Here is a 22,416-nt window from a genome sequence, read left to right on the forward strand (position 1 = left end):
CTATGCCGGAGTCATAACAAAGGCCTGATCAACCGGAGGTGTGACCTTGGTACGAAGTGGTACAGGAATCTGATGGGAAAGGAGGCGAGGCTTGCTAGAAGCTTCCACCGATGTTTCCACTTTGTACTAAAGGAGGTGTCTGAGCTCTGATATGTTAGTTAGTCTGTTAGATTGATCTCTGGTAGTCCATCACGGGTGGTGATCCGTAATGTTGCAGACGTGCAGCTGTGACCCTGAAGCAGGAGATCCTGATTAGGCTGGAGAGACGGGCCCCCTCCAGCGAAGTGGAAGCAAGATGTGTAGAAACTTGGTGAGGTGTTCCACTAACTCTTATATTCTAACTGTCTATGCCTAACCACTCCTTTTATTTTCAGGTTCTATATATGCATATGTCAGTAATTGCTATTGTGAAGAATATCTACTGTGATGTTTAGTTATTTCTCTCTTTTTTCATTCTATCATTGTGTAATAAAGAAACCCCAGAGCATATAATTTGTTTGTGTTCCTTGTGAGGGAAGGTCGGGCACCTTTTTTACCAAGTGCTCATGGAGGGATGAGTAAGTTCCCCTCCAATGGGTAGTTTATGATACGGGAAGGAAATCGGCTCCCAGCAGGGAAGTCTAAATTCTAAGTGTTTCACCCCTGCATAGTGGAGGGAGTATGTGTTTGTTCGCCGGAAGGTGTTGTTTACACTGAGGTGCGTTGTTCGCACAGTGGTGCATTGTTCGTGCAGTGGCACGTTGTTCGCCGGAAGGCATTGTTCGCAAAGTGGTGCGTTGTTCGTGCAGTGGCACGTTGTTCGCCGGAAGGTGTTGTTCGCACTGAGGTGCGTTGTTCGTGCAGTGGCACGTTGTTCGCCAGAAGGCGTTGTTTGCACTGAGGTGCGTTGTTCGCACAGTGGTGCGTTGTTCGTGCAGTGGCATGTTGTTCGCCGGAAGGCATTGTTCGCACAGTGGTGCGTTGTTCGTGCAGTGGCACGTTGTTCGCCGGAAGGTGTTGTTCGCACTGAGGTGCGTTGTTCGTGCAGTGGCACGTTGTTCGCCGGAAGGCGTTGTTCGCACTGAGGTGCGTTGTGTTGCTCTACATATCCTCCCAACTATGGCTACAGACTTTCAGTATTTCTAGCTATCAGTGTTATTGCTTTATCAGGTAAGTATTCTAAAGTGTGGTGCTTTTATGGGTCCTGAGAAGGGCTGTGGTAAGTAATGGCCTGGTGACTGCCAGAAGTACCAAAATATACGGAAAACCAAGTCATTACAATGGTCAAGGAGGGAAAGGAAATTGAGACGTTAACTTTGAACAAAAGATCATAATAGCAGAACTGTGGAATCATTTGGTACTTAGGAAAAAGCAGGTGAAATCAGATAAACTTAAAGAAACTTAATTTCAAAGGCAACCACAGAATGAAAGGATCGAGCCATGAAACTGTTTAAGAAAATTTGTCTCACAAGAGAGAGTATTCAACTTAGTTGTTGTGGAATAGTCAGCAAGAAATAGCCTGATGCATGAGGTATAGAGAGGTGTGGGGAAGGACAACATAAGAGTGCAAGTCCAAACCCACAGGGGCAGTATCAGAACTCAGAGCGGCAGCATAAATAAATCTGCTATGCCTCATGTCTCTGACAAGATGATCTTGCAGCAAATGCATTTTTACAGATGTGGACATGCCTGAATAAAGGGAACACCATGCCAACCTGCAAAATAAGTAGCTGGCTCAGTTGAAACTTGTTAGCATGGTATTAGGCACCTCAAAGGCTTGTACTGTTGTATGCATCAGATATAGAAATTTCATATAACCCTTGTGGTTAAGCAATGAATTAAACCTTAAATGTAGCCATACACTAGTTGTGATTCTGAGCAGGTAGCTGACTTATAATGTAATATAAGTTGATTTATGTAGTGGGACTATACATCAAGAAGATTTGTTAAGAGCTTGTCACCTAAGATGCTGTTGGAGAATGGCCTAAAAATCTGTTTTACATTCAAACTTAAAATTGGAAAATGATGACTCAGTGATTCATGTTGGCGGGTATGTTGCAAGTGGTGACCTGCGTACACCATAAAGCTCAGAAGTAACATTTACAAGTAACATGCACTCTTTGAACTCATGGCAGTGGGTCATACAAGGTCCCACTTGAAAAACACTTGGTTCACCCCAAGAGCCCTGTTTTTCATATTATGGGCATTCCTATCAGCCAATTGCTGTGTGTTCCACATCTGTCCTAAGATCATTATTCATGATGAGGAACTATGTATGCTGCACACTACAGCTTTGCCTACTCCCCTACCTTAAACTCAACTAAGCCTGACTGAGAAACACAGCTTTTCTGCACAGTGCTCATCTGATTGTACCAATGACAGCTAGGGCTCAGCTGGGGGTTGGAGAATAAGCCCGCAGGAACCAACACCGGCCAACAACTGAGTTTGAGTATTTCTTTGAGCTGCCTTTGTGTTTGTTCTGAGCGATGGCCAAGCAGGCTCTGAAAGCTCTGGTACTGTCATTTTCAGAGTGAGGATGTGTAGTTGAATCTTCTGAATACCACAAAGGCAGTGGTATAGTGCCAAAATCAGAAAGGTCTACCAGTTTGCAAATTCTCCATGATTACAACGTGAGCTGGTTGAAGATCTCACACCCAAGTAAAACCGTCAGGAACACTGGCGTTACCTACTCACAAGCTAAAATTCGCACATTAATATTGACAAAAAAAGCAGCACCCGAGATATCATTGTCAAAACATCTCCCTCTGGACCTTGTGCTACATATACATCAAAAGACATGTGAGGGACATCTCCTGAGCAACCAAATGTCTCTGAGCGTTGAAAGGAGGATATCAATACTGCATCAAATCTAGGTTTTGGAAATAGTGAGCTCTCAGTGGTGCCTTAGATGTCTTTGGCCGCAGACTCATCCTTTCCCAAAACCTTCAACCAACACCTAGGTCTTGGGATGTATCTCATTCATATGTTTGCCTTTACATGTATTAGTAACCAATGAATATAGTAATACAGAATACAAGTGATAAAATAAAACGTACCATTATGGTTCATAATCAAAGAGAATGGGAAAGTTCTTTGGATGTAGACCGAAGTCGTATTACCAGAGTAAAAAAACCTACCCTGTAGAGTTCGACTACGTTGTCGGTCACAGCAAAGATTAGGTTGATGTTATTCTGGGAGAGTTTCTCTGTCATCATGCCCAGCGAAGGGTAATCCTATTAACAGAAAAAACCAAAATTCATAGTAATTGGCTACTTGTAATTTAAAGACAATCTTGTATCTGATCACATCACACATCAATAGGAAAATTCAAATGAGAATCAAATTGCAATAGCTTTCCAATATTATCTACATCTTTTTAGGCAAGTATTCATCTCTTGCCTCGCGATGAATTAGCCCAGTGGTATTACGTCACCAGAATCTTGGGATTGGCAGAAGTTAAAATCTCAAACCTTTTGGCTTGTTGTGTAATGACAAGAAGTGACATTACATGATATTTGACCACCATCCAGAGCCCATCAAACTATTCAAGATAAATGTTTTGAACCATCTACTAAAACTACCAAGAGATTTACTTACCTTTAAAATGTCTACAGATAGCAAGAGATATACTTACCTGTAAAACGCCAATTAAATAATAGGATTTACAGAACACCAACGACATAGTCTGTGTGCCAATAAAGATGCCCTTGGTAAAACCCTCATTTCATTCTTGACCAAATGTGTCCCTTTGATAGTTCTCATTTTCTGTATGTAGGAGCGTTATTGCCTTACATCGTGGTATCCACAATTCAACATTATCTCTCCTGTCCTACACACAAAATAATGTTATACTTAGCAAAATGTACAACAAGGATATTGCTTACACTACAGCAAACCCTTGGTATTACCAGTATTTCTACATTTAGACATTAAAAAACCTACGGGCCTGATTTGGAGGACAGCCATATTGGAGAATCGGCCCAAATTAGAAAAATAAATGAAGGCAAATCTGGAAATATAAGTGGTCTATTTGGTGTATCCCAGTAGTTAACTCTTTCAGACAGCCACATAATGCAGAACCAATGGCCCACTTCTCTAGCAAAGGTAATTCCATGTCTTTAACTTCTTAATAACTTGAACATGGTCTTGATAATATTAACTTAACCTATTAGTGGTATGGGTGGGTAAAATATAAAGGCAAATTTCGAAACATGCAGAATTTGGCCATTTTTACCACCTAAGGAACTGAATCAGGCCTGCTCTACTGCTCCTCAGGTGGAAAGAAAAGAAAGCCCTTCGCAGTTGCGTTTAGGAGCTCGGCCTCCTCCCCCATTTGTTTATGGCCGGGCCCCTGATCAGTGATGTCATCAGTGATGTCACTGACCATATCATGAGTGATGTAATATGTGAGGTCATAAACTGTACATTGCGAGGAGTAAGTTCTATTTAGCTCAAGTAACTATAACTGCAGAATATCTGTGGTTTTGTATGAGTGAAATTTGAACCTAACTTAAACGTCCCGGTAACCTTTGTTTTTTTTCAGTGAATTTCTAAGGTTTTTTAATTCTATTTTTTTAGCTATAACATCCCTTTAACCTTTGTTTTTTCAGTGAATTTCTATGTTTTTTAAAATTCTTTTTCCTAACTTTAACGACCCTGTAACCTTTGGTTGTTTAAGTGAATTTCTAATGTTTTTATATTTTATTTCCAAAGTGTAACCTGTCACCTTTGAGAGTGAGTGTGTGAGTGAGTGCATGACTGTCTCAGTGGGTGTGTGAGTGTCTCAATGGGTCTGTCAGTGGGTGTGAGAGTACCTGAGTGTGTATGAGAGTGGCTGCATAAGTGCCTCACTGGGTGTGTGAGTAGGCACGAGAGTTTAAGTGGATCTGTGCGTGGGTGTGTGAGTGGGTGTGTGAGTGAGTCAGTGAGTGAGTGTGTGACTCTCGCAGCGGGTCTGTGAGTGAATGCGTGAGTCTGAGTTGGTGCATGAGTCTCTGAGTGTGTCTGTGAGTGGGTGTGTGAGTGTCTGAGAGTCTGTGTGACAAATAATGGGGGAGGGAGGCCACGACGGCCCCCTCCCCGGGAAAATTTTAGCCACGGGGACACCATCCTCCAAGGCTCAGCTTCTTAATGTATTTCATTTTAGTAGGGCCCAGGCACCCAGTGTGCAATGTGACTGCCCGGGAAGCTTCAAGTCCCCCGCTGTACCTGCCGGCTTCCTGCCTCCTGCGGGAGCCTGCATTGCTCCTGCATAGAGGGAGCTGCTCTTTATAAGAAACCAAATATATTTCTCAATAGATAAAAAAAAATAATATCCATCCAAATAATTATTGTGGACTTCTGTATTAAAAAATGCCTGGAGTGATAAAAAGATTTTGTCATTTTTCAACTCGCCTTGGATGATACTAGCTAATCTTATGCTTAAAGACTTTGCTGTAAAAATGGCAAGAGATTTAGTCACTTTCTAGCTCAGCGTGGATGGGCGTGGATGGCACTGAGCTGATCCTATGCCTAAAAACGTTGCTAGAAAACAGACATTTGAGGTGAGCAAATTTAGAGAGCCACTGGTGTTGTATGATGCTCTATATTAGAGCTGCTCTCCACCTAAACTTGGGAATTACACAGAGTTTCTTGCTTCTTTTAAAAAGAATAACGAATCTAACAAGTATTGATGGAGACCACATATCTAGAATTCACTCTCCCGCATCACAACTATCAACTAACCTTCTCCCAAAGGGAAAAATTGTGACTCACCTGTATATATATGAAGTGCTATGCAGTCAAATAAAACATGTTACATGTGTGATTTCAGTGAAATCAGTGACCTTACCCCAAGAACCAACGAGTCTCATCATAGCCATGAGTGTATTAATTTGACCAAATCTAAAATTCTTCCATATAATTCCATGGTCCCTACCATGCCCAGACATCTGTCAGAATTTGTCAGACTCCCATTTCCATATACAGCACAATACTTCTTCAATGGCAATTTATCACTAAAGGAAGGAAGGAAAGGCAGCATTCCAAGAAACATGACCAATCAGTGACCTATTCCTTTCAACCATGCATGGTGGTGCCTTCATCAAACCAAAGAAACACTAATTTGTAATGTTTCAAGCTACAACATATACCGTGCCATACATCAGATCCTGAGCAGCTTATTGCTTCAAAATCTCATAAAATAATAAATCTTGAAATGATGAGGGCATACCTTACTAGATTAAAGACCTAGACTAATGAATCGCCAGAATGCCAGTGATAATTCTAGTTGCAAAATTAAACAGAAGTTGATCTATGAATTCCAAGGACCTTTCTTCACATAACTGAATCAAGATTGGCCACTATATATGTCTAATTCCATAGACAAACAGTAACACAGCAAGTCAACATTGAGATGACCTAAATACATAGATAGTAATAACTGGTCTTAAAATGACACATAAAGTGTCAACAGAACATTATTAGTAACTTTAATAGCTTAGACCTCTGCATCTCTTGCAGTCTTCCCCACCAATTGTCAAATGTAATACTTAACTATATAGAGTTGCTTTTCACATGTTAACTTATTTCACCCAGTCGATAGCCAAAACTCATAGGTTGAAGTTTTACCACATGAATAAATTAATAGTTAAGGGATTACGGTCCTCAAAATCAAAATAAAACTGAGGCCATCTTACAGACGGGTGAGCAAAAGAACGATGGATTTAACCCAGATCTCTTGACTGAGGGTGAATGCATGATTTATTCAGCATAGCGTCCATCATTTGTATGCGTACCGCCCCTCTTGCAGACCCAGCATGGTCTGGTCATGAAACAGAATATCATCTGCATAATGAAAAAGGAATTAAACCACATCTGCAATCTTTGGGTAAACAAATCGGCCTTACTGAGATTGAGATCTAAATAGGAAATAATTAAAGTAAAGAGGAGAGAAGCTTCCACATAGCCATACCATTTGCCTCCAACCGAGATAATTTTAGTTTTTGTCCAGCTGCTCAATGCAATGGTACCGCACCACTTCTCAAGAAGCAGCTTGCATAAGTGCAGACACATTGTGAATTGAGGATAGACCTCATTTTAAGGTCTCGCCTGAGCCAGCGCTTGCGCTGCTCTGTGAGACATTTAGTAGTGGGCTTTGAAAAGTTCTACCACATGCTTTTTGCTGGCATGTAGTGCGCGGTTACGTGCACATGCACGAGCGGAGGCACCATCGCGCGTGCACCACTGGCGTCCTTTTTTTTTCTTTTAGCGCGCGCAGCCAATGGTTGTTTTCTAATGCACTTTGACTGCTGATGAAAACACAGCTTCGCAGAGGTGCTGCAACAAAATGCCTAAAGCTCCGAACTCCCAGGGACGAGTTTATCATATACGCAAATGGTCTTATAGGAGTAGTATATAACTTTAAAAAACGAAGCTAAGTGTAGCAGAGAAAGCTTCGATCAGCAAAGACTGACTTCCCAAAACCAGTTTGCTTCCGTTATAATAGCCTCTATTACCTTTCACCCGGAAATGAAACAAGTGACCTAGTGACAAACCAATTTTAAACTAGGTAATTAGGGCAGAAAAATAGAGCTTCCACCAGCAATAATTACAATGAAAATGTACAAACATGACTTACCTAAAACATAACCTAAAATAAACGAAACACTTGAGAACTTGTGCCTTCTCCACTTATTTCAATATACGAAACTTTTGCTGTAATTACTCTTTACTACATACAGAAAAAAACACAATGTAGAGATTTTCATCAACCAGACTCACGAATTCTTTCGTAAGAATGATTTCATCCTCTATGACGTGCAAATACCAACACTAACGGCAGAGGCAGTGGAAGACCTCGACGCTGACCTGTCGATTGAGGAGATTCAGTTGGCAATCAACGCGACTAGATCGGGGAAAGCTTTGGGCCCGAACGGGATACCCATTGAGTGGTTCAAAACGATGTCGGAATCTCTGAGTGCACCTCTGTTACGGATGTACACGGAAAGTAGGGAAAAAGGTATACTGCCCCTTGACCAACGGATGGCGACCATTGTGGCTATACCGAAACCAGGCAAACCGCCTAACGAATGTGCATCCTACCGGCCCATATCACTCCTCAACTTGGAAGCGAAAATCCCGGCGAAATTGTTAGCAAACAGGCTGCAACCATACCTGGAACAGCTGATACACCCGGATCAGTCGGGCTTCATGCCGCATAGAAGTACAGCGCTGAATCTCCGAAGGGTACACGGGGTGCTGGCAAGAGCGCCGTCATTGGAGACGCCGGCAGCAATACTGTCGCTTGATGCCAGAATGGCATTTGATATGGTGGAGTGGCACTACCTGTTTGCGGTACTGACACGTATGGGGATCGGTCCCAAATATATTTCCTGGGTGAAATTGTTGTATACTGACCCCATGGCACGAGTGGTGGCGAACGGACACATATCGCGAGATATCAGCCTGGCAAGGGGGACGAGGCAGGGATGCCCGCTATTGCCTCTCTTGTTCGCGCTAGTACTGGAGCCATTGGCGATTACCATCAGGACATCGCCTCTGCTCAAGGGGATACGCTGGAATAACGACTGGGAGGACAGGGTCTCCTTGTATGCAGATGATATGCTGATATATATGACGGATCTAGAGAGAAGTATCCCGAATCTTCTCACAGTATGTGATACACACGGTCAAGCGTCGGGCTACACTATTAATTGGGCGAAATCGATCATCTATGTACTGAGGGGCCCCGCCCCGGTGCTTCCTACCACCTGCCCTCTGGCAGTAACCAACACGGCCTTCAAATACCTGGGAGTGTACGTCACACTGGACTCAGCGGTCTTCTACGAGCTCAACCTGTGGCCTCCCCTTACGCGATTCCGTAACGACGTGAAGCATTGGAAGGGGCTTCCACTGACTCTCTTGGGCAGGGCAGCCCTGTTCAAAATGATGGCGTTGCCTCGTTTCCTCTACGTACTCGAAAACGCACCGCTGCTGGTACCTCAGAGCTACTTTCAGAGAATGCCGGCGGTGCTGACGGGTTTCTTGTGGGACGATCGCCCAGCGTGCATAGCACATATAAAACTAAATAGGGGATGGTATGAAGGAGGGATTGCGCTACCCAATATCCAATTATACTACTGGGTGGCACAGCTTAAAATCATTAATCAATGGCTCCACGCCTCACAGACAGACCCGGCTTTCATGGCTGACAGGACACAACTAGGGATACAGAGCCTACTGACACCGCTGTATCACAAGGGGGCTGCTGGTAAACTGAGAGGACCCACCAAACATGTAGTGACACTGTGGTATAAGGCGCAGGCGAGACTTAAGTGGGGAGGAGTTATAACGAAAATGACCCCATTATGGGATGCAAAAGCACTGGGACACCTTAGACGATCTAAAGGCTTCACCCGCTGGGACAATATAGGGATTTCGACAGTTGGGGACTTGTGGTCGGAGGATGGGGTAGTCCCATTCACATATCTCCAACAACATTACGAGATGGGTGCCACAGAAAGATTTAGGTATATCCAAATTACACACGCTCTACAGGCAGCTATCCCGACAGGGACACGTCTCCCAGAATCCTCGCCCCTGGAGGATCGCCTACTTACAGACGCTTTACAGGAAGGCGCGACCTCCCTCACATACCGAAAACTACTGAATAATTTGCCCGATGCATTAGAGAAGTTGCGAGAGAAATGGGTGGAGGACGTGGGAGCGATAGATGACACAGAGTGGAACGCAGCGTTAGCGTCGCCTAGAGAGGCTGGTGTGTCGGCTAGGTTCCGTCTAATACAACTGAAAATCTTACATAGAATATATTACACGCGAACCTTATTGCACAAACTACAGAGAGCAGACCATCCACACTGTCTCAGGGGATGCGGAGAACAAGGTACCTTCATACATACCATTTGGGGATGCTCAGCCATTGAGGGTTACTGGCAGCAGGTGCTGCGCACAATTTCCCAGACTTTAGAGGTCTCTCTGACCCCTGAGCTCCGAGTTTGCTTACTGAACATATGGGGGCCGACAGATGTATCATACCACGGAAGGTTGTGGTCTACGATTGGCCTCATGACCGCCAAGCGTGACATCGCGCAGAAGTGGGGGGCGGCAGAACTTCCCACTCTGGCACAGTGGTGCAGGAACATGGACACACTTATGGTAACGGAAAGAGCAGTATACAAAGCAAGAGCTAACCCACGTAAATGGAACAAAATATGGCAACCCTGGAACACATACAGGGGGGACATCTGTGACCCATTATCAGAAGATGAGGTAGATAGCTCGGAGGATGAGGAGGGAGAAAACTGATTAATGTACGTTCAGAACTGGGGATGGGCTCAGAAACAGATGATACTTTGACTGCTGTTTGGACTAGGATGGAGGAACACCCGGGTGGGGGAGGGGCGCATATATCCCACGATAAGAACAGGCCTAGCAGGCTACAATGTAAGAGATGTGTAACATATGTGGAGGTGTGAACCTTTGTAGAGCCACAAGTTAAGTTCCTGTTATTATAAAAAAGAAAAGCAAGATGAGAACAGAGGTATGTCACTAAATACTTCACGACCGTATGCATGTGGAACCCGAACACACTGAGAATCATGGGAAAGTAATAGCCGGCCTCAGGGTTGTAGGCGTGAATTGTATGATGGTTTTAACTTCAATAAAATCTTGCTTTAAAAAAAAAAAAAAAAAAAAAAAAGAATGATTTCATAGTGTATATTATGCAATGAAATGGTGTTGCAACTTGGGGCGTGCCTTTTTAGCGATTCCTATATAGCTATTCGTCATGTTATTTGTTCAAAGCTTCACGCCGCTCTTTTCTGTTTCCATGCTAACATCAGGGTAAGGCCAGTGTTTGCCTGACTCTATCATGGCCACCTCTTGGAACGTGGTCACTACCCCGGTTTTAGACCGGAACATGCAGGTCTTGTGGACGTTTGTTTCAGTGCGGGAGATGATGACGTCGGCTTTGGAGAATTACATCAACTGTATCCTTGCTATTTATTTATTTATGCCGGTGCTTGTTTTTATAAATTTTAGTGATATCTGTGTAATGGATTAATCTCATTAAAGGAATTACCGAGCCAAGACGACTAGCTAATACCTACTTTTTCTTATCATGCAGTTTCACCTTTTGGGGTGGGGGTGTTTTACTTGGGGGGTGTTCTACTTAAGTGCTGGTTTTTACCATAAATACAATCTGGTGTTACTCGAGTATTGAGATCACAAAATTACTGAACATCCCGTCCGCTTTGATTCGCATTCCAAAATGTGTATGGCACCTGATTCTATTAGAGTGTTTTCTATCTCACCTGTATCATCTGTTTACTTCCTGTGGGAAGAGGTAATGAGTTTCCTATTTTCCATATTTCCCAAATTATTTATTCTCACATTTGTGTTTTGCATTGAGCTTCATTCAACATTCTTCAAAGGAACGTGAAGGACATAACGTATATTTTAACAAATTAATTAGACTACGGATTAATTAAATGTGTAAGCGCTCAAGATATGCATGCTTTTTCTTCAGGAAATGCTTGGATCATTAAGCTACCTGATCGCATCAGCACAGAATAAACACATAGGCAAAGTCAATATCTCTAGCTAAACACTTATAAGGTCCCAAAAGCGAGACCTATTGGCTATGCCATTGCTTGTTGTTAGACGGAATAGTGAAGATGATTCCATCCATTTCAATAGCATCCCTGGCATGATTTTAGTATATATTTTGGAAGGTGTGGTAAATACTAAAAAACATGTACAAATCCAAGGGACACCTAGCCTAACCTTTTTGGAGATTGGAATTAAAAAGCCAAGCCAATGCAGTTGTTAAGTGGTGGGAGTGGATGTGCTTGAGACCAGCACTCTTTTAGAACTGCAGTAGGCCACGTCCACTGATGCTTGGAATGGGCAGGAGATAAACACAAGTTCCCTAAGGTGACAGCAAGAGAATCCATCCCCTTAGTCACTGGGAGGGGGGGGGGTGATGGGCTGCCAGCAGAGACGCACTTCAGCCCCTTGCTGAAGCACTACAAGCAAATGTTTTATTTTATAGGGAGGCTCTCGTCTGGCCATGGTCAGGAAGAAGTCCAAGGACAAATTGTATGCATCCGCACATGGCTGGCAGGAAGGGGGACCATGTCATGAGGGTCCTCTATCATTGCTATCTTAGACATTACTGGAATTAAATAATGCTCTGCACAGTGCTTTCAAAGATAATACTGATACAATAAAGGGGAAAGGTGTGGAGGTAAAATTAGAGACTTTCCATGAGAGGCTTAAAATGGCAGCGCAGGAGTTGGAATCAACTGGGACATGGCTCCGAAGTTGGTAGAACGTCAGGAATGAATGAATGAAGTGACTTATAAAGCACAATGATTTCCCAGAGGCGTATTGGCTCTATGAGAAAAAAGGAGCAGTTAAACCTCAATTATAAGTATGCTGGACAAAGATCCAACTTTTAAGTGGTTTCCTAAATACAGAAAGAGAGGCGGCAGCCTTCAGACTATAAGGGAGGCGATTCCAATGTGACACCGTAGACCTGAAGAAACTTCTGTCACCCCAAGATGAATGTTTGAACCATGGCCCCACTAAGGGCATAGCAGAGCTAGAGTGAAGAGTCCTGCCAGGCACATACCATCTCAAATAGTTTCAGCAGTAGATAGGGTCCTCCCTTTCCATAAAGAGTCTTATAGGTCATACATAGGGCTTTAATGATGATGCATTGTTTAACCGGCAACCAGTGCAATTTCCTAATTGCCACTTTCACAGAGTGGAATTTAGGGATTGTTTTAAGAAAACACACAGCGGCGTTTTGAAGGGTTTGGAGTTTGTTAAAGAACCCATGGGCAGATCTAGGTAGAGACTTTTGCAATAATCCAATCTAGCTAAAACCAGTGCGATGACCACTATTTTTAAAGATTGAAAGGTATATATTTTTCGATTTTTGTTATCCCTCTATGGGCAAGAATAGAAGGTGAAGTGCCCTTATTGACTTGATTTTTATATTTAAGTTCATCGTCAAGCAGCACCACAAGATATTTTACCTTCGAAAGGGCAGCTGGAAGTGAACCCAAATCAGATGACCACCATGCAGAGGACCAGAAAGAAGTGCGGTTCCCCCCAAAATAACCTCTGTATTAGATTAGTTAAATTTTGGACAGTTGCAGTTCGTCCATGTACTTCCTGCACTCATACAGTTCCTGAAAATATCGCTTGAATAGACATCATTTTTTGAGAGAGATGCTACTATCTGAGTCTCTTCGACATAAGATGCGAATGATAAACCAAATGATTTTTATGAGCGTAGCTAAAGGTGTTACATACAGCGTTGGGCTCAACAATGAACCTTGCGGAACTCCACAGGACAAAGTATAGGGTTCTGAGGTGAACTCGCCTAAGGACACCGACTGAAGTCATCCAGAGAGAAATTATTGCAAGAGTGCCAATGCCAGGCCATCTATTCCAAGGCTATGGATACGGTCAACCAACAGATCATGGTTGACTGTATCAAAGGTTGCTGACAGCTCTAGCAGGATGTGGACGGCATTTCCACCCCCACCTAGTGTTGCTTAAATTTCTTCAGTGGTTGCTATCAGCGCTAATTCATTGGTGTGACCCTGCCTAAAGCCAAACTGAGTGTTGTCAAGGAGCTGATTAATATATATGAAATGAGAAAGTTGTCCATTCATCACTTTCCCTACTAGTTTGGCTGGATATCAGAGCCTGGAAACTGGTCGATAATTATTCATGTCCAGCACATTTAAATAGTTATTTTTTTAATAGCGGGAGAACTGAAGCCGACTTCTAATGCAGGAAAAAGTCCAGTCTTGAAGATAACAGTAAATATCTTTGTTAAGTATGGTGCCACTGCCTCTGATGCCAAATGCACTGCTTTTGGAGGAAATGGGTCATGGGGGATCCGGATTTAGTGTTCTGGATAACAGTTTTTAGTTGCTCTACTGTGGGAGCCTCAAAACAGGAACAGATGGAGAGGACTCTGGATAATGATGCTGGTTTCTGAAGGTGCAAAACTGAGAATATTGTGGTGATAAACAGTGAACTGGAAATTTGGGAGAAGTTCGAAGTAGAGCACAAAGGAGCATTTTCAAGATTCTACCAGAGATTCTTTTATGGTGGGCCTTCTTTCATTCGATGAGACTAGATAAGCCACACGAGCCACACAAAATACTTAAAGTCTGCTGACTGGGGATCAGTGTTGGTCAAACTGCAGCCATCGGAGCTGGAGGACAGGTTGCTTCAAAGAACACTTGAAAACAGGGAGGGGGGTGTAACAAGGCACCCAGTATATAAGGGCTGGACCCTGAAGCGGACTGGTGGACTCATAATGACGAGGATTCCCTTACTCCTTCCCCACAGGACGAACAGGTTCCCTGGCACTCGACAGGAGGAAATGTGCACGGCTCCTTTAACTGGTCGTATGACTCGGACGAAGGCCCCTCCCACGTGACGTCTGCTTCGGGGCATTGGTTAAGAACCCGGACATCCCAGGGTTAGCGTGTGACATCACCGGAGGCGAGGAGCAGAGATCGGGAGAGTACGAGGAGAAGAGCCGGAGAGTGCGCGAGTCCGAGGACGCCGAACGAGGAAGAGAAGTAGACGCGCCGAAAGGCGAAGCAGACGAGCCAGGAGGCCAACGGGACCGCGCTGCGCCGTGCCACACTCCCGAGGGAGGAGTGTGGCTCAGACAGGTACGGGACAAGTTGGCAAGTTGGGCGGGACGTCGGGGTAGAGTCCCGCGTTAGCGAGTGCACCCTCTTCCATAGAATCCCTCACCTTCCTGGTCCCTATAATTCCCTCCCCTCACTACGAGACACAGCAGCGGTAAAGCGCCACACCAGAGGTGTCCCCTCACTTCCCCGGTTCCTTTGGGATTGAAGCAGAACGAGGACAGACTGTAATTGGTCCTTTCTTTTTTTTGTTTATTTCCTTTCCGGTTCCCCGGACTACGAGAGTCTTACAACTCGAAGAGCCCAATCCAGGGGCGAGACGGTCTCATAAGCAGCGTGTATCCAAAGAGGCACCACGGATCCAGCTGAGTTTGCCAAAGAAAGACTGATATTTCGTCAAAAGAAATTGTATATGAAAATAAAACCCGCTTTACCCAAACATCGTTCCCCGCCTATTACTGACTCCCCGTTACAGGGGGATATGAGACCCAGGGATTGTTATTGTTCACAAAACGTAGTCCTGAGACTTGGACACACAAGATAGAGGAACTGAGCAACCTACATATTACTGCATCACTGAGCTCCTCGGGGGAAGGCCAATGCCTTCCAAATGATAACAGCCAGAATGCTGCGGTTTCTTCCATGTGATCTGAGTTAGGTGTTGCTATTGCAGGATAATGGGTTCCTGACTGTTGGACACTCGATCTCAGGAACTGTATCTCACAGGAAAGGACAGGGATGGTGTCATGGGGAGAGAGCTTTCCTATGAGATGTGTCAGAGAATTCTCATTGAGTTATGTCACTCCTTATATCCCTTTCCTCCATATGGGAACTGCTGGCATGCTTCTGAGAATTGCACATTTTCTTGCTTGCTCCAATAAAAACATCTACAACCAGTGATTAATTTGTGAAAAAAAGAAGTGCCATGGCTCTTGTCAGTAGGCAGCTTGCACTAGCCTAAAACAGAACCAACTAGTAACCATGAAAGTGGGGAGAGGATGGGGCTTAATGTCCAGAGCTGCTGACTTTGACGCTGAGGAGCCAGGTTTAAGTCTTGGTGTCAGCTCAACATCCTGTGATTCTGGGCAAATCACTTAATCACTCAGTGCCTTAACTGGTGCTCATGAAAAGCGCCGGTGTTGATGATTAAGTGCCGGTGCTGAGTACCAGAAACCAGAGGCTCAAATTAAGCACTGCCTACAACCTATGTTCTGTATTTTAACTTCAAGTGAAATCTTCTTGTTTCAATGTTTAAATATGCAGACACAAATCTACAATGCCACCAAGGGAGTCAATTTTCAGTTGAGTATCTTAAGGAAACTTAAAACCTTCCTCCCACAGACTGATCTAAAAATGGCGGTTCAAGCTCTAGTACTACCAAGACTGGACTATGGAAGCACCACTGTATGCGGTCTTCCAAAATACAAGCTAGCACCGATCAGGGCATCACTTAACGCTGCGGCCAGGCTGGTCTCCGGAATAAAAAGAAATAACCACATCACCCCGGCCCTGAAGGATTTGAACTGGCTACCCTACGAGTCGATAATACAACTAAAGATCGCCTGCATGACACATAAAGCCCTACATAGCAACACCCCCAGCTATTTGGCACAAAAGCTAGAGCGGTCAGGAGGTTGCAGACATTCGCGAAGCGCGAGCTCACTGCTACTAAAACCTCAATCCTTCCACAAAAAGAGAACTGGGTGCAGAGCTTTCTCAGGTATCGCACCGAAGATTTGGAACAACCTTCCCCCAGACGTACGCAGAATCTCCTCCTTTACCGCCTTAAAAAAGAAGCGAAAATGTTTCTAATGAACAAATTGACATCCTAAACCATTAACTCTCTGATGTCTATTTGCCACCGATTATATCCAAACACCAATGTCTACCTCTTTTGTATTAGATGCGATTTCCGATTGTATGTATAATATGTTATATTTATGTACTGTAAAGCGCTCTGATACCCCCGTGGGTCATGTTCGCGCTATATAAAACTTTGTAAATAAAATAAATAAATAAACTATTGTGATTAATGTTCCTGCTAGAGAGAGGGATCAGAGTTTTGTCTAGTGGCAGGTTTGACTCGCCATAAAGTAGCGCAGAGAGTTAATATGCCTGCTGCAAAGAACACATCTGTATTTAAAGTGGGTAGCTGAGTGTATTAGTAAAGCCAGCCTTTACCAGCGCTTTAAAAGAAATGAAATGTATGCGAGAGAGGGGCCAATGAGAGATGAGGGGCCCTTTTATCGGGTTGAAGTGAGGGAATCTGAGATAGAGGTTGGGGGTGCTAAAAAAGACTGTTGCACCTGGTACCACCAGCGCTAAAGATGGCTCTGGTGAGTGATTGGTAGGCTGCTGGTTTCTGAGGGTAAAATCAGACAACATTATGACATGATGGTCTTTAAAGAGGTTTGTCTTCAGCTTTTCCTGCGGTTCACGGATATCCTGAGGTGTACCAGGATGGTGCTCACGTAGCCCTACAAACAACATACCTCAGCATATTGCCAAGGTACCTAGACTAACACCAGTTCCTGTGACAGATCATTGCGATGAACTGTGCTTGTAGCAGCATGCAGATGCTGATGGAAACTGCCCAACAGCGGTGACCAAGACGGGCAGTTATCTCGCAACAACCAATAACACTGAAAACGAATTATGAGCTCCAAGATGTGTGGCTGCCTGAGAATGATTATCACAAACTAGAGCTGGAAACTTTAAAAACACAGGTGCTGGTTAATGATCAAAAACAATCATGCTGAGAAGGATAAAGTTCCTACTGAATGAGAGTGGTAAATGTGAATATGGCTGCCAGGACAAAGTTAGATCTATAGCATCTGCAAAAACTGGCTTTTGTTAAAGAGGAGACCATGGATTAAGTGGCCTCAGTCAAGGAATCCATGACCCCAGAAGAGGAGCCAGCTACTGAGTTGACACCTATTGCAACGGACAAGAAGATCTGTGCCATGCTGCATATGGTTATCACTAAAGCCTTCCTTGGCCTCTTCCAATGACATTATAGACAGGAGGAACCAGAAGCCAATGCATGAAAATTAGCATTGAAGTCAGGATTAGACTGTCCTAGTCTAGACATGGATTGTAGACAGCTTCCTTATGTCACGAAAGAGCCCCTAGTTTGTCAGCGTGAGGAAATCAAACTTCTCTGAGGACAGAGGAGGACCCGAGGGAGAGATACATCAAACTAAGCATCCGTGTCAAACATGCAGTTGAAGATGCTTTCCCAGTCTTTTTCAGCAGAGGATCTTTTAACACTGCTTTCATAAATCTCTGTAAACAATGACCACCTCAGTTTCTCTATCAAGAGCAAACCTCAAACCATGAGGTCCCTCATGCTCCGACCCAGTCAGAAGCCCCCAGGCCCATCAGTGCACAGTGCAGGAGGGGGCCCCCAGGTGCTTGGGGTCCGCCACATCGCGTGGCTTCAGGGGCTATTGTTAGGCCACTGATGACATAGTTTCAAGAGAACACAAGCAACCATCTACTCAGAAAAGTGAAAAGGTAAGGGAGATGCACTATATTAAATCTATCCTCCAAGCTGCAATGAAACTGGTGTTTGGTGCAAAAATAGTCAAACCACATAAGCCTTACCTTCAAAGACTTCCTTTGACTATTCCTGTTTGCTAGGTTTCTATTTAAGATTGGGAGTATCGCATACATAGCTCTCTGCCCTAAACAGACAGAATACCTAGATGGCAATCTCAAAAAAGTGATATACCACAAAAAACTATAAAAACACATTTAAAAAAGCAAAAAGCCATTCTAATGTTGTAACAAATAGTGAAAAAAAATCACAAAAAAAACCCCACAAAGTCATCATTAACCTCGTAAAAGAGTGGGCTAGCTTCAAGGAACAACAAACTAGTTTAAAAAGCTTCATGCAACCAAAAGAACCACAGTTTAAAGCTGGATAGTAGGAAACACTAGAAAGAGCAGAGAAAAGCACATCTGGGTATGCTGACGAAATAAATAGCAAAAGATCATGAAAGCAGGAGAGGCATCGTTGACAAGAATGAGAAATAGATAAGCATTTCTTATATTTCAAAAGTAGAGAAAAAAATAGGACTTACCAAAGGGAGTCATGCACAGAAAAGAAAGCAAGTAGGAAAGTTCAGCGGGACCCAGAAACAGCACATCATAGAAAATGACAGGACACTGCCCAACAAGAGGACACAAACACAATAAAAGAAAATATTTTAAAATTCAGCAATAGCTAAGAGAAAGGTATGAAGGGGAATTGTGCCAAAAGGTAAGGCACTTGAAGGGAACTGCATGTGGAGTAACACATAGAAAGACAAAAAGGCAGCAAATTGACAAAATGAATACAGAGGGACAGGTGAAATTAGTATACAATTTGAAAAGAAACCAGGATGGAGCCAATAGCTGCATTGGATTCTCCACCTGAATAAAAAGTAGGGAAAAAGTAATTCTTCTGCATGTCTTACCAGTATTTTTTTTATTGGATTTCATTAGTATGGCATTCTTGATTATAACATAGATGTGGTAGCCTCGACCTCATTCTCTTTTTGGGTCTGCCCTTAGACTTAGGAATTTGATCTCTTTCTCTCTCTACCGGACAATTGAAACTTCAATGCATGTCCCTCTCTCTCACTCTGAATCTCTTGGCTTCAGTCTAAATGATGCCCTTATTTTTACCCTGCATACTAACAATATGGTAGAGAGAGGGCAAATAATGTCTTCACCAACCCTAAAAAGAAATCTGGCATCTTCGCCTATCAGACCGACTGAAAACAGTTGTTCATGTACCTGTTATCCCTGGAGCGGGTTGTAGTAATGCTATCCTTACAGGCTATAGTCCCACCGCTGAAAGCAGCGCTCCATTCAACGGCCAGACAAGTCACCACCCGAGGAAATCTGATAGAAAACCCAATGTTGGGGAGATTTATTGGCTTCCTATCATAGCTAGGATCATCCATTCCAAACACTGTGACTGGCTGACGAAGTCATTCACCACGACCACGTGCCCATCTAGCAGAACTGATCTCCATCTCCGGGGATCTAAGAGGTCTGAGAAGCAGGCCCCCTCACTTCAAGTCAAGGTTTCTAAACTCATCACAAATTCACATCCTCTTCCCAGAGTTTCTTTCCCGTGTGTAGCGTCCATCACTTGGAGGTCCATATCACTCGATCTCAGGAAGCTGCCCACCCTGCTTAACTTGTTCAAAACTACCTCTTCCGCTGTTCCCTCAACTAAAATGTACCCAACTTAACTGAAGTTCTATTATTTTTTTGCTATTTCTTGTTATGATATTATTATTATTATGTATTATTTTTCTTTCAACGGTATTCCTTTGGTTAACTGTGTCATTCTCTGGGTCAAGGGTAGTTTTTGAAATTTTGTTAAAGCACTCTCATATCTACATATGAATGTTAAATTAAATAAAATGACTGCATGTAATAGGATATTAGATAAAAACGGATTTGCTTCTGCTTTCCCAAGGTTCTAAAGACCTACATAAACTGCTAATTAAAAGTGGCTGTGTTTTGGGATTATTAGAACACCCCTCTGTAATGGGTTCTTTTCATCTCTTCCTCAGGTTGGTTGTATTCTTTAGTACTTTTATGTAATGTGGTCCCCTACACAACTATGGGAGTGCAATACAAAGTAGCCTCACAACAGTCATCTCTTGGACTGACATTTGCAATTGAGTTTATGATGAACTGGCATCCTAAACCATGCTCAGGATCCAGTGAGTGTAAAACTAGGCCGGCTGCATCATTATCAACATAAACCAGTTTAACCGGGTGAAAAGCTCAGTTAGGACAGACACTCTTATCACTGTGTCTTGGATCCTTCAGAGTGCCTAAAGACACATGACTTACATTAGCTCCTGTAAGTCTTTGATTTCAACAGAAACATACATATAACAAATTCAAATGAAATGTAGATGCATTCATAATTTTTTTACATTTGGGTGAACGTATTTATTGATAACCTTTAAAGGTTGAACTCAACATACCTGTGTGCCATCTGCTCCCTAATGTTCTATCCATTTAAATAATGTTTGAATGCATAGTGCCTGTGGGTATCACATCCATTTGCACGTTTTAACCAAAATAATAGGCTTCATCAAAGTTAATTAAAGGTTATTTGCGCTATAACTCCCTGACGACATCACATTAAATGACATCACATAAACTTTGACAGGGTGACACCATAAAAGGCTCATCACATTTACTTTGGTCGTAATTCAATCACTGGAAGTGGATTAAAGAACATACGCAACAGGTGATCTAGCCCCAAATGTTCAACTATCACTGAGGAAGAAGGCTGGTTTACACAAAACCTTCTGGCCCATCCTTAAGAATGCATCGAAGCAGCTTATATCATACGACTGCACTCTACAGAACACTCAAATAGGCAAATACATTTGCAACCTCCAAAGTATAACATCAGCAGGTTTTGCAGTTTCAAAATGCAGCATTAAGGTTGCAACCCATGCAGACCCTTCAAAGACACCACTGCCATCAGGTCTTGTTGGAAGAATGTCTGGCCATCAGACAGCAGAAGCATGGCTGCTCAGCGGATAGACTCAGGAGATAGCGGATGTGAAATGCAAGAGCCTCAGAGGTTGTGATCCTTAGAAGCCCATAAATGTGTCCCTGATTATGGTCTGCGTACAGTATTCTGTTCCAGCTTAATTTTCACAATATTGTGTTAAGTGACAGGGTTTGGTCATCTCGGAACTTGAAGTTACTTTTCTGAGTTTACATCAACTTTACACCTGCCTGAACCCAATTAGAGCACAAGAATCTGTCTAAATGAGTTGCCCTTATTACATTTAGAGTTAATAAGCACCTAAACACCAGGTCTGCTGAGAAAAAGCTCAATGCACAATACCTTGATGATTAAATAAACATAGACACAAAGCATTGCCAAATACTTCACCACAACATTCTACTTGTCCCATTGTATGACTTACCAGGGTAGTGGATGCTGCATAATGATTGTCTGGCCCTATATGGCACTGGCCATCATTCGGTTGCACAATTCCTGCCAGCCGCCCGTCCAATGCGATGTGTGTCTTGGCATCCGTGGTGAATACCAGTAGATGTGACGATTCATTCCTCCAACCAATCTTTCGCTGTAAAAGTTAATAGAATGTAGTTAACAGTGCCATAAACGCCAAAGCAGATGCTGGTAATCATAATAAAATGGGGTTTCAGAATGCAAGTTAGATTGATTAGTCTAATTTATAATCACTTTGGATGATTCAGAGCTGGTGACTTAAAGACGAAAGCTTCACAATTTACCTAGGTAAATGGTGGGAATATTTCTGAACTACTAGATGAGACACCACCGGTTGCTCACTTCCATTTATTTGCATTCTTCATTTTTGGATCTCTTAACTCCTTTATGGACACCTCTCGCTACATCCTTAGTATCTACACCCACAATAGGATGAAATTGGGCGAGATTTAGGGATTACTAACTCTATCAAAAACAGAGATCATACACTGGTGCTGATCTAGAGTCATGACTTAAGGTCTTGCTGATTTAGGCCTTTGCCATAAGCATCTGTTTTGTGTCTGAGAATATGGTTTCGATATTGATGAAATCTTTTAAGTAGAATCTCAATTAAAGCTCTTGGTTCTTCACCTCAATCAGGTGCCAGATCTGCACTTTTCTGTCTTTAACTTTAAGATTGACAGTCAAAACAACTCTGTCTACCCGAATAACTTCTCATTAATTGTTCCCTTTAGTCAAAAGAGA

General features: G+C 43.1%; 1 protein-coding gene across 1 annotated transcript in view; it reads right to left on the reverse strand.

The window, feature by feature from the left end:
* ITGB3 (integrin subunit beta 3) overlaps nucleotides 1-22,416 on the reverse strand; it is a 474,184-nt gene that overhangs the window by 293,810 nt on the left and 157,958 nt on the right. Inside the window, exons 6-7 of the mRNA XM_078645100.1 lie at nucleotides 21,626-21,787; nucleotides 3,117-3,212 (exon numbers count right to left, since the gene is read on the reverse strand). Of these exons, the coding sequence (XP_078501226.1) occupies nucleotides 3,117-3,212; nucleotides 21,626-21,787 (258 nt within the window). The remainder of the gene's footprint in view (nucleotides 1-3,116; nucleotides 3,213-21,625; nucleotides 21,788-22,416) is intronic.

This window comes from Lissotriton helveticus, chromosome 5_1, assembly GCF_964261635.1.
Source record: "Lissotriton helveticus chromosome 5_1, aLisHel1.1, whole genome shotgun sequence".
NCBI lineage: Eukaryota > Metazoa > Chordata > Amphibia > Caudata > Salamandridae > Lissotriton > Lissotriton helveticus.